At 36.9% G+C, this 14088-nt stretch overlaps 1 protein-coding gene across 1 annotated transcript in view; it reads right to left on the minus strand.

Moving 5' to 3' along the window:
• Positions 1 to 201: 201 nt before the first annotated feature.
• The window catches only part of LOC147114117 (gamma-aminobutyric acid receptor subunit beta-2), a 437828-nt gene continuing 423941 nt past the window's right edge, over positions 202 to 14088 (minus strand). The window contains exons 8-9 of the mRNA XM_085995734.1: positions 12948 to 13189; positions 202 to 7528 (exon numbers count right to left, since the gene is read on the minus strand). Of these exons, the coding sequence (XP_085851860.1) occupies positions 7181 to 7528; positions 12948 to 13189 (590 nt within the window). The 3' untranslated portion in view covers positions 202 to 7180. The remainder of the gene's footprint in view (positions 7529 to 12947; positions 13190 to 14088) is intronic.

The raw sequence follows: 14088 nt of genomic DNA on the forward strand, positions 1-14088 counted from the left end.
AATTATATCTACATTATCCATAGTTTTCAGCATTTAAAAAGTACTGGATCATGTCCCTGATCAATCCCCTTTTCTCCAATGAAAACAAGTTCAAATCTGTGACATAAGTGTGTTAAGGCCTAGAGTTATCCTTCCAGAACAAATCCTAATTATAGTATTGAATAAAGAATTCTTGTAGAGAAAGAAGTATAGAATGCATACTTTTGTCCTTTTAAAATTTTCTTTATTTATATTGCATTAATTCTGGTTTCAAGAATTACACACTAGCCAACAGTATATTTACATGCAGAAATTTGCTGCAGAAAATTTTAGTCAAGAAAATATTCCTTACGGCCCAACTCATTTATAATCAATATATCAACATCCCCCTATTAGTTTTGCTTATTCCAACATTAACAATCTTCAAAATAGTGGACATGAAACATTGATGTGATGGTGTCCACTCATCTTTTGCATTTTCTAGCATTTGGAAAATGTGCATATTGTGAAGACAGAAAAAGGCGACTTTTTCAAATTATAATAAGGCTGATGAAAACTACTGCAAGAAATAAAGTAATTTCCCGCCCCCTCCCCCCCAAAACAGCTTAGTAATAGCTATGCTACTAGTTACCATAACTGAATAAAACAAAACACAAAACAGTTAGTTTCTCTATCAAGTGTGCATTGGATACTTCCATTGATATTTACATTATTGTTTAAACACTTTAGCTTGTACCATGAAGCTGCTTCAGCATTCGCATTACATTAAAATACAAATTAGAAGTTAAAAATGTTTTTAAGAAATCTGCTTATATTTACAAGAGTTCATCCCCAAGTAATGGCCATCGACAAGATGAATACTATATACAGTTGGTAAAATGGCTTGAAATATGATGAAAGATGTTTCCCCACATGAAGGCTGTATTAAAGGGGAATGCTTATGAAGTCCAAAGTCCTATAAATGTAGAATTTTTATCTCCCTTCCTCAAGTGTTCAAGAATATTATTTGTGAATAACTTTTTGCTGTAAAGTACTGCCAGGAGTTGAAGTGTCTTCTGTAGAGGCCTGCAGCTTGACATTACATTTTATTAAAAAAGCTGCGTATTGTGCCATAAGTCCAGCGAATGCACATGGATCATGTCCACTGGCTACTACCAAGTACTGTATAGTTGGTCTGCTTTGCGAACTGATCTGAAGCCACCTACAGCAGCTCCCTGCCAAGTTTTGCTTACAGCAGAGAACAAAATAAAACTTTCCAATTGATTTAGTGGGACTTGATGCCAGCTACAGAATGCGATTCTTGAGGATGGCCATTGCCTGCTGTTGGCAGAATTCTATACTTCAAAAAAATTCAATCTGCAGTGCTCTTCAAAGGAGCAATTCAACTGTTGATTATTCTCCAACAGAAAAAGGCTGCTGACAATTAACACCATGGGACAATTTGGGGAGGGCAAGCACTTTACAGATAAAGAATTTCATCCTATATTAACATCCCACTTTAAATTCATTCCTGACTTCTAATTTGCAATGTTTTTACAGTTTGGTCAGCTTTGAGATATGTTTGCATTGGTTTATAGATTTAATGTATCTGATTCAAAAGATACACATCTGAAAAAAAGGATTAAGAATTTCTAACCTAAGAGATATAATATAGCTACTAGAACTTAAGATTTTAGAATTAATTTCTGTTATACTCTTAGAGAAAGCAATGTGTTAAAAGTTCTGTCTACTAAGAACTGAATATTTTCAATGTAACTATTTATGAACTCAGTTTTTTAATTGTAATTAATCTGATAATATCAATTATATATCTGTTTCCTGGCACTGAAGAATATGATATAAAATCAAAATCAGATTTAGTGCAAATTATGATATTTAGTGCAGAAAAGAATATGCCCAACCCTATAATAAATGAAGCTGAAAGCACATAATCAACTTGTAATACATATAGCTAAACTCCACTCGATAATGAGGATGACAAGCAACTGAAATTTGGGCAGAAAATGGCAACATATATGATCCTGTGGCCATTTATGCATAGATGCCGATGCCAGCAAAGTGATGTCTAATTCCATGTTAAATTAACATGTTTACATATGTTGCTTTGTTTATTGTCATAACTTTATTATTTTTTTCAGATAGTCAAATTAATTGACTAAACTTGAACTATTTTATGACACCAGAAAGTGAGGTTTTTGTCACCTAATTTGACCACCCAACGCTGGGATAGGAGAGGAAGAGAATTTAATTATTTCTTTTAAACTTGACAACAGATTTAACTGTATACTGAAATACCAGTAATGCCCTTTCCAGCAGATACCTGGTTCTGTTTTCTGATTAAATGCTTCAGTAGAATGTGATGTCAATTATTCATTCTTTTTAATATTGGTGAATAATCAGCCTGAGCTGCCTTATTAGAACTATGCATTGCAACAGGCAAATGACCGACAGGTCAGCCACTAGACATCAGGTGACCTCTAATGACTGTATGTGAATAGCCCCAATGTGTGGACAATTGTTGAAGTTGTTGGGTTAGGAAGGACACAATTCACAATGTGTTGCTTCATAACATTAGGGGAGGAGGGAAAAGAAAAAATTGTGTGTTTAGACATCTGACAATGCTAATAGGATGTGGGGCGAAATAGCTGCTTAGAATAGCGAAATAGAATCATAGAATGGTTACAGCACAGAAGGAGGCCATTCGGCCCGTCGCGCCTGTGCTGGCTCTCTGCAAGAGCACTTCAGCTAGTCCCACTTCTTGGGGGAAATATGAAGGGAGTGCTGAATAATTATTCCTGCAAACATTTTCAAGTGTATAAAAAGGATTTTTCAATCCCTGTAAAATACAATTTACAGAAAACCTGAAGGAGGTAATTTTCACCTTCACGAACTGGGTGGTAATCTGGCTGCCCATTGTAGAACCCATGGGATAGAAATCAAATGGATTCTACAATGGGCAGGTGATCTGCTCCACCAGATTACCGCCCAGGTGGTGAAGGTAAAAATGGTCCCTGAGGTTTAGTTTTTAATTCATTCATTGATATTGAAACATGATGGGGGATAGGGAGAACAACTGCTGTAATCACTATGCTTAGCCACATTATAAATGCATTCAAAAAATACATTCCTTTTCAGATCAGTATATGCTGTTGCTACACAAAGTGATCAGAGCAATTCTCAACCTCACATTTGATAATTAATGTAGTAAGGAAATTGAACATTCACTGCATTGGCAAAAAATGTTAAGTAGCAAATATCCCACTCATTCTTAATTCCTCTATTCGTCTGTTTATAATAACAAAACATATTTTTGCTACTTACCATTTTCTTAATATTAGATTTATTCATCCAAATCAGTTTCTACTGTGAAAGCTTATCCAAGGTCATCAAGATCATTGGCTTGTTTAGGGGTGATGATGGAATGAATTTTTCACTAGATCCCTGTAAAATGATGCAAGTGAAGTGAACTTATCAGTCCCACACTTCACACAGATTTCAGCTACTTCAAATAAGGCTCAGGCCTAAGACACCCATGTCCCCCTCCCTCTCTGATGACAACACAACACAATAGTCTCTATAGAAAAGTTCCATAGTAGTCCAGGGACTAGCACAGCGAGTAGTCAGAACGTTAGCGGTTGTAGTAGTGCATGCTTTCATAAAGTTTTGGTGTTGAAGATGTGTTGTTGAACTAATTATTGTTGCTAATCTCTATAACGCCTAATTCTAACTGTGCTGGCTACTGGACAGAAAGCTGAAATGCCTCAATTTTTACTATTGTTACCTCATACTTTGAAAAAAAAATAAAGTCCTCTCTCAAAATAGTATATAAAGGAATCTTTCTTTTTTTTAACTTTAAACCTTTATGACTCTTCAGTAGATTTATCTCACTGATATCATCATCTTAGTCAGTTACATTCGATCCATCCAACAATATTGCAAATTAGCTATGTACAAACTGGTGACATATTTGCAATAGGCAGTTTCTGACACCAGGAACAAAAACTACCTGTCAAATTGTGAACAATATAGGAGGTAAATATCACAGATTAAAGAAATCTAACTCTGCATTCAGAGTGATACTCTAGAAATGCAAAATAGTTAGTACTAACAACCGCCAATTTTAAATTTAAACCATATTTCAGTAGCAAATTCTTTTGGTTTTGGTTAATGAAAAAAATTCCTAAAAATGGAACATTTTGGTATTTATTGTGAAGAATCTTAAACTTGATTGATTAGATTATAAAGTATTCCACTTTGAATGGACAGTGTGCTTTGAATTCTTTACAAACTAACATTTGCAATGACTAAAGTTGTGTTGCATATAATGTATATATAACATATGAGCATGTAATGTGGTTTTCCACACTTTGCTAGCACAATGCACATTTTTGCCCAGTCAACTTTTGGCGTGCAATTTTAGCTGATGGTTTACTTTATTTTCTTTCCAAGCATATTGAGTTTACTGGGTGCAAAAATCAGATTTCTGTAGTGTGCACACCTCCCAAAGAACACAGCTCAAGAAAAATATTGGCATATACATTATGTCCATGGCTGTCTCAAAGTACCAAAATGTTTCATCTTATTTCTGTTTACGGCTCTCTTTATACACTTGAAAACCTGTTAATAGTTACCCATATCCAATCCATTTTAAATCCTGATAATTCCTAAGAAAAATACAAACAAAGCATTCCTTATGTAAACATTTATAAAGTATTGAAACCAAATCAAAATGTTGCATGAATCTGCACTATAACTAAAAATACATACCACTACCTGCCCACAACTATATATATTTACAGATTGTTGTGAAACACATTACAATAGGAGTAATTGTATTAATGTGTTTAGAAGCTTCATCAAGACACATAACGCCTGAATAGCTGGCTCCATGTGGAAACAGGAAACACTGATGAGAATGAAAACTTAATATGGCCAAGACACATTGTTATATAGTACATTTTTTTATTTTGTCTGTTTTATGGACGTATACAAGTTGGGAACTTGACAGAGGCTTCCCAGACTCATTTCCCTGGAAGATTATTAAAACCTCTATATCAGTAAAAGAAAGACTTCCACTCCACCACTGTCTAAGCTAGGACCAAACTCAGTTGCCAAAAGAGATAGGGTGTGTTTAGCTGCACCATTCAGATGTCCCTGAAATACAGAAATGGTTACCTTTATCACCTCTGGCTCAGCTGGTTCTAACTCAGGTCATGAGAGAGAAGAGACAGATGCTTTGATACACCACTCAGCTCCCTCCTGGAACACAAGCAGATATTTTCATGCTCAGTATCTGAGATATCTTTATATCTGGACTGGATCTTAACCCAGACTTAACTGCACTGTCTAAAGCTTTCTGATTGCACAAAATAATCTGAACTATAAAAATTGTTACTTCACTGGGTAATGCCCTCTTGAGCACCATTTATCTTTCTAATTTAAATTATTGATACTTCTCTTATATAACAACAATGCGCACATACGACCAATTAAATTGTGTTTACTGCTTAAGGGATGATATGGTTTACAACCTAGAACTTTCCAACACAACATTTAAAATCAATACGTACTTTTTTAAAAGCCTGCTGAAGACCCATCTTTAAAATTGATACAAATATATGAAAGCGACTGAAACTGCTCCCTTTACAACTGTTCCATAATAATAGAATTATATGACCTTAAATAGAATGTATTTAACTCAATTTTAATCATTTAATGTTGGCCATTGCTCTAAAGATATTTTCCCGATTGTCATAATTTCTTCTGCAATTATGCTTACCAAGTTACATAGGACTACTTAGGAAGAAAAGGGAATAGTGGTCATAGCCAGATTAGAAACATTACCTGCTACTCAGTATAAAACAAAATATGTTTTAGTAAAACAATGAACAACATAAATGCTTTGGCACATTACAAATTATTAAAACATAAAGTTGACGTGATTCTAAGGAGGCATTGTTTCTGGCAGGAATAGAGAATATTACTGGGCCATTATTGGTTTTCATTGTAAAATGCTGCATAATGGAGTTGAAAATCAAAATGTGCTTTTATTGGTAGTCAGGGTCAAAATGCTTTCACCAAATCACATGAATAGATGTGTGAAGCAGTGCATCCTCTGATTTCCCTGGCAGCTGACTTGCAAATTCAGTGATGATCTTCACCTGAAAGAACTGAGCACTTTCTTGTTTTATATTTGGCAAAGACTGGAACAGCTATTAGCTATCACAATGAGGATCTCTATGTGGTGGTCTAACAAGTAATCAATCAGCTGTAAAAAGCTTGCAACATTTAAAATTTACCAGCCAGACATATTTTTTGTAGCCTGGGAATTTACTACAGTTTTGATCCTTATACATGAGGCATTTATAGTGGGATTAGCTTTTCATCCTATTCATAGACAATAGAGAAAAATAATTATGTTATTTTAAATGTATTAATGGCATAATTTCCACAAATGCAATATACATGGTCTTTGACACGATTGACACTGTTACTTGAAATGCTCTGTAATGTATATACCAGATCTCTGTGGGATTTGGATTTGATGTAATTTTACAAGATCTGTAAGAGGCAAATTTGGCATTGCAATTCTAGTTCTAAAATTATTTTGCAGGTCTACTTTAAACTTTGGGTCATGGTGACTTCAGTTGGAACAGTTATATTATTTTGTTTATGTTAATAGCAGCTCTTAACCTGCATGCATCGTTGCCTCTCAGCCTTGAGTGTGAAGGCTGTTTTGACAAACTAGCACTGTGTCTTGAAGATGCTTAAAAAATAATAAATAAACATTGTTAAAGTTACTGCTTAATCATTAACTTAAAACCCAGAGAAGGGATTTTTGTTTTTAAATGAAACATTACAACTAAATAATGTCATCAGTTGATCCATTCTAATTCAAATCTTTTAAACTAACAAATGTTTTGACGTGATAGTGTTGTAGAATGGTCCGCTGTATATATTTTAAAGTAGGAAAAAAAGTGACCTCCAGAATTTAAGCATGAGAGATGGAACTATAGACACAGCCCAAAAGAGTTTCAATTAACATAACTTAATCAATGAAGAGTTCAAATAGAGCCAGCCATTAAGGAGTTAAAGTGCATGCAAAATTTGTCCTGAACAATCTCAGTTTCAAAACGATGGTTCCACCTTGTTGCAAAACAAATAATGTGTGGAAAGACACTGTCTGTGCACATTCTTCAGCTTAATTCACATAATACAGCCAGTAGACCACATTGAAGAATCCAAAAACAAGGGGAAATATCATCCGTGACCACTTGTCAATGGCATTCACATCAGTCAAATCAGGGATGTTAATTTTAAGCTGGGAAGCACGCCTCCGTAGCCTGCTCTTCTTTTGGGCCACATGTCTTTCCAAGGCGCTCCTGCCAAAGTTGTGCCTGGACAATCCTGCCTTCCTGTACTGAATGCCGGAGCTGTCATATGGCATCATGGTACTTCTGGGATCAGCGATGCCCATTGTGATCTCAGCAGCACTCATTTCATTCTTAATCTCAAGTGTGCTCAGGAGAATGTTTTCATGTGGATCCATCTAAAGGTGAAAAAGAATGACAACTTTGTAAGATACGGAAACGGCACTTTTATACACTTTTCAACAAATAGTTATCCTGAAATTTCGCAAGGTTGTTTGAATTGGGTGAAGATTTATCCCACAGTTTTAACTAAATTCCAAATAACTTAATATTTTTAAGAAATCTCCCATAGTGATACTTAAGGACCTGGAGCAGTTTCTCATATTATTACTGACCTGCTGCGCTCACTTATTGCTGTAATACTGTAACTTTACTGAAGCAATATGTCATGTGGCTGACACAAAGTAAACATCTTACTTGTTACTAATGTCAAAACATATATCTCATGGATATATTTTGCAATGTATTGGTCTACCTCTTTACTTAGATTATAAAAGATATATTTTTATTCTACCTTGATAGATTTGAAGTATTTGCTTAAACTCCAAATACTTTTATTTATTTGTTTGTTCTTCCCTTCCTAAAACGATTTATGTGATAATAAAATTAATTTGCTTCTCCCTTTTACTTTCCACAGTGTAATCTGTAGTTCTTGTTTCTTGTTGAAGATATCATTGGTGGATTTACCCCTTCTTGAGTTTCCAATGACCAACACCTTGAGCAGGCGGTCATTTGCCAGGGCCCAGCCCTAACCGACAGTCTAATTCTGGTTGTAATATCTGAGCTCAGCATCAAAGGAACTCATAAACATCCTGATGAAGGGTCCCAGACCTTAAACGTTAACTCTGTTTCTCTCTCCACGGATGCTGCCTGGCCTGCTGAGTATTTCCAGCATTTTCTGTTGTTATTTCATAAACATCCCCTTCTGGCCCTGGTGCTTCCTCAGCAACAATTAATCTATTTAGCAGTTTCAACTGCATAGAACACTAATAAAAGTAAAATCATTCAACTTTTGATATTTATAACATTTCTGCCCGTTTGTCATGTTATGTGAGTTGTCATGCTGCAGTCTGAGCACTGTAGTTCTAAATTATAAAGGATCAAAACCACAATTCCCATGATGCATCTTGCTAAAATACAAAAAATCTGTCTAGTTCACATGCAACAAGGTTCAGTCTGCAATAGACAGAACGTGAGAGGATAGACAAACTCATGAGAAAGACAGAGAAAGAAAATAGCAAAAGAGAAAAAATAAGTGACAAGAGATAGGAAAATCCTAGTCAGGCCAGGACTCTTTTCTTTGTGTTTATTTAGATAAGGGCTGTCAATATTGGCAAAGAAACTTTGTGACTATATGACCCAGTGCCAGCATGACAAATTCACATATCTGGCAGAGCACATATTAGATGCTGGGTAGAGCTTCTTGCAACTTGCCTCAATAAAATGCCTTCATCTCTGCCTCAGAATTGCAACTCTATTCGAATTTCCCATGCCAGACATCCTTAATGCCCTCTCTGAGTGAGAGTTCCAGTTAGTTAGGGTCCATTTGTGATGTGCACTTATACCACGAGGAGCTGGGTTCAGATTGCCCAAATTCATTTTATCTAGGATCCACAGCCCCATCAGAGAGATTTTTATGCCATTAGTCTGAATCTAGTCCCGAGGTGAAATAACATTGTTTTTCCTCACTGTACTTCTTTTAAGCTCCAGTGGGAATTTTTAAAATTCCATTTTTTAAATTATTTGAGCCCAAACAGGAGCTAATGCTTAAAGTTGAAAAGTTAACATTTTCTTTAGTTCTAGAGCCTGGCCTGGCTGCCTCATATAGATGGAAGCAGAAGAATTAAACATACAAAATAGGCAATGGATAGGCAATGGCAAACATTTAAAGGCCGCATGGATGAACTACAGAATTTGTTCATCTCTGTCTGGCGTAAAAATAAAACAAAAAAGGTGGCTAACAAGGGAAATTAGGGATGGCATAAGATCCAAGGAGAGGACATATAAATTGGCCAGAAAAAGCAGCAAACCTGAGGATTGGGAGCAGTTTAGGATTCAACAAAGGAGGACAAAAGGATTAATTAAGAGGGGGAAAATAGAGTATGAGAGTAAGCTTGCAAGAAACATAAAAACTGACTGTAAAAGCTTCTATAGATATGTGAAGAGAAAAAGATTGGTGAAGTTAAGCATAGGTCCCTTGCAGACAGAATCAGGGGAATTTATAATGGGGAACAAAGAAATGGCATCCCAATTAAATACATACTTTGGTTCTGTCTTCACAAAGGACACAAATAACCTCCCACAGATGTTGGGGAACATAGGGTCTAATGAGGGGGAGGAACTGAATGAAATCAGTATTTGTAGGGAAATGGTGTTAGGGAAATTGATGGGATTGAAGGCCGATAAATCCCCAGGGTCTGATAATCTACATCCTAGGGTGCTTAAGGAAGTGGCCATAGAAATAGTAGATGCATTGCTGGTCATCTTCCAAAATTCTATAGACTCTGGCACAGTTCCCATGGATTGGAGGGTAGCTAATGTAACTCCACTATTTAAAAAAGGTGGTAGAGAGAAAACGGGGAATTATAGACCGGTAAGCCTGACATCGGTAGTGGGGAAAATTCTAGAGTCCATTATAAAAGATGTAATAGCGGAGCACTTGGAAAATAGTGACAGGATCGGACAAAGTCAACATGGATTTACAAAAGGTAAATCGTGCTTGACTAATCTACTGGAATTTTTTGAGGATGTAACTGGTAGAATAGATAAGGGAGAACCAGTGGATGTGATGTATTTGGACTTTCAGAAGGCTTTCGATAAGGTCCAGCATAAGAGATTAGTGTGTAAAATTAAAGCACATGGGATTGGGGGTATGGTACTGACTTGGATAGAGAACTGGGGCAGACAGGAAGCAAAGAGTTGGAATAAACGGGTCTTTTTCCGAGTGGCAGGCAGTGACTAGTGAGGTACCGCAGGGATCGGTGCTAGGACCCTAGCTATTCACAATATATATTAATGATCTAGACGAGGGAACTAGATGTAATATCTCCAAGTTTGCAGATGACACAAAGCTGGGTGGGCATGTGTGCTGTGAGGAGGATGCCGAGAAACTCCAGTATGATTTGGAAAGGTTGGGTGATTGGGCAGATGCATGGCAGATGCAGTATAATGTGGATAAATGCGATGTTATCCACTTTGGTGGCAAAAACAGGAAGGCAGATTATTATTTGAATGGCAATAGATTGGGAGAAGGGGAAGTGCAACGAGACCTGGGTGTCCTTGTGCACCAGTCGCTGAAGGTAAGCATGCAGGTGCAGCAGGCGGTTAAGAAGGCAAATGGTATGTTGGCCTTCATAGCGAGACGATTCGAGTACAGGAGCAAGGATGTCTTGCTGCAGTTGTACAGAGCCTTGGTGAGACCACACCTTGAGTATTGTGAGCAGTTTTGGTCACCTTATCTGAGGAAGGATGTTCTTGCCATGGAGGGAGTGCAGCGAAGATTCACCAGATTGATACCTGGGATGGCAGAATGACGTATGAGGAGAGATTGGGTCGATTGGGCTTATATTCGCTAGAGTTTAGAAGAATGAGAGGGGATCTCATTGAAACATAAAATTCTAACAGGACTAGACAGACTAGATGCAGGAAGGATGTTCCAGATGGCGGGGGAGTCCAGTACCAGGAGTCACAGTCTAAAGATAAGGGGTAAGCCATTTAGGACTGAGATGAGGAGGAATTTCTTCACCCAGAGAGTGGTGAACCTGTGGAATTCTCTACCACAAAAGGCAGTTGAGGCTAATTCATTAAATATATTCAAGAAGGAGTTAGATATATTTCTTAAGGCTAAAGGGATCAAGGGATATGGGGAGAAAGCAGGGACAGGGTACTGAATTTGGATGATCAGCCATGATCTCATTAAATGGCGGAGCAGGCTTGAGGGGCTGAATGGCCTACTGCTGCTCCTATCTTAACCGGAAGTTCTGTTCCCTTGAAGGAAAGAGTTTGGAGGTCAAACGCATGCGCCGGAGAGGCAGCGCATAGACCTGGAACTTCCGATTTTTTTTACAGGTTTCCCTGTGCGGTTAAATCCCTAGCAGCTGCGCGTGAAAAAAGCAGGCGCAGGGCCTGCTTTTAAGGAGGTAAGAGGTTAATTAAGTAAAATTAAAACATTTTTTCCACAGGTTTATCATTTTAAAATGCTTTAAAGAAAGGTAAGTTTATTTTTAGCCCCGTTAAAAACTTTAATTAATTTTTCAAAAATTTAAATTTTTGTTTAAAATAGTTAATTTATGTAATTTATAGTTCTTTTAAAAATGTGATTTAAAAAAAAAAAAATATTTGAAGTTTTACTTAGGTTTTGGGTCCTCCTGTCAAATCTATGAATGGAAATTCCCTGCTCCGATTGGCTCGCCATGGCCCACGTGATCCCAGGGGACGCTGCGAACTAACTTCGCCGTTGGGATATGCGAGCACTGCACACCGGCAGCTAGAGGAGGCCCAGGATTGGAATCCCACGCGGGCCCACAGCACAATGGCAGGTGTGTTATGTAAGTGCAGGTCGGGGGCTTGCACCCGCGGGAAGCCTCCGACCCGAATTTCTGGCCCATCATTTTTTATTATAATTGAAATCATAGGTTGTATCTGACAAGTAATAATTATTATTTATTATTCTGCAAGACTTTATCGTGCAGCATTGCACAACCAATGTATAAGTTAATACAGGAAACTCGGTGAGAGCTGAGAGCATTCTCATATGCCAATCCAAATTGGAATGTTAGAATACAACAATTATTTTGCTTCCAAAGGCACTCCCATTACGTTTGGTTAAGTAAATTTAGTGATATCAAGAGGCCCTTTCTAAATCATATCTGCAAGTTCACAATTAGAAACTTTTATTTACACAAAAGTAAAATGAAGGCAGATGCCATTTTTTATGAAGACAGGCAGGTAGAACAACAGACTGTAGCATGTATTGGGCACGTGGTTTCCTCCTGTGACTTCCTGAACCCAGTTGTATACCTTGTGCAGCCATTGTGAAATCATTAAGAGAATATATTAAAAAAATATAGCAATTAAAAGCTTGGTTTAAATATTCCTGCTGCCCATAGTATGTCACTTGAGTTACATATTAGCTTTGCATGGCAGCAGCAGAATTTCTCAACCAGTTTTGATTTCCCCACCCACCACAAGTGTCTGTCTCCATTTTTAATGATAACCAAATAAGATGTTAGGATGGGGCAGAGCTCTTGTTATGTTTCCTCCACCGAATTGATTATAGTCACAATGGAAAAAGTAGATGCAAATACTATTGGTATCTTAATGTGCCATTCTTCTGCAAAAGTGCAATGCTGAGTGACTGCAGGGAGGTGGAAAGGAATTAATACCACTATACAATTTCTCTCATTCCTCCTTTTATAACTGCAGGCAAAATATTGTTGGGCCTCCTACTGATACAACATAGTAAGCATTCCACCCAATGGCATTAATCACAAAGCCCCCTGAAATGCTTCAACCTAACACCCGCCTTCAAAAAACTACCTTGGCTTCTGCTCTTATCTTCTCATTGTTGGCTTTTGCTGCTTTCTCTGCAATCTTCTTCTGACGCTGTGGCCCTCTTCCAAAAAATATGTAGTTAACCAGGGCATACTCCAGTAGGGCCAAAAATACAAACACAAAGCAGCACATCAGGTACATATCAATAGCTTTGACATAGGGGATCTTTGGAAGGGTCTCCCGCAGATGGGTGTTGATCGTGGTCATAGTAAGTACCGTAGTAATACCTGTAAAGTATTATGTAATAATCTTGAATGTGTGATAATCAACATTTATACATTAACATTTTCATATTAGAAATTACCATTTATAGTGCTAGAAAACAAAGAATAAATCCATTTAAGCAGTCTTAGAAAGAAGACATTCTCAAAAAACTATAAACAATATTTGCTTGCAAGGAATGTGGAGAAATAGTTTAAGTAATGTGTCAAAAAGTCTATAACAAGAAAACTAGTTTCTATGGCATTAAGACCAATATGAACTCTACTCCAGATTGTTCTTAACAATGTAACTTTTCCAACAGTGTTATTATACCAGTCAAAAAACTAATCATTGTATCAGTAGGTTTCATACTAGTTTGACATGAGTATTATTGTAACACATTGATAATCTACCCTGTGTGCCATCAAGTATGTACATCAGTATGGGAAATGGAAATCACTGAATGGACATTTCTATGGAAATAGAACTGGTTTAAAAAAGTGTCAATATTAGTGTAATTACTGTAAGACTTTGAAATAGCACCTGACACAAATTTACAAGTATGAATATTGCAAGATCTTCAACTGATATCAGAAGTAAGTAATTCTGAGTACCAATATCCACAATTTTGTTTGAGTAATGTCCTAACCAAATGATGAACAAATTATTTGACCGAATATGCCTCCCTTAGTACACAGAGTGCTGAACGTATTATAATGTTCAGTGCTAGTCCTGACCTAAAAAGTTAGAGGGTGAAACTGTCATCTGATAAAAACTATTATAACACTGGCACAGTTACCTGTATGCACTAAATGCTTGGAATTGTCATCTGATAAAGAAAATTAATCCTGGGACAGATAAAAGAGCTGTCTCTTCTAAATAACTCAGAAGTGCATTGACAACTGAATGAAATGGTCTAAGATCT

The sequence above is a fragment of the Somniosus microcephalus genome, chromosome 8 (assembly GCF_052327205.1).
Source record: "Somniosus microcephalus isolate GS21.2 chromosome 8, FLI_Smic_1.0, whole genome shotgun sequence".
Classification (NCBI taxonomy): Eukaryota; Metazoa; Chordata; class Chondrichthyes; order Squaliformes; family Somniosidae; genus Somniosus; species Somniosus microcephalus.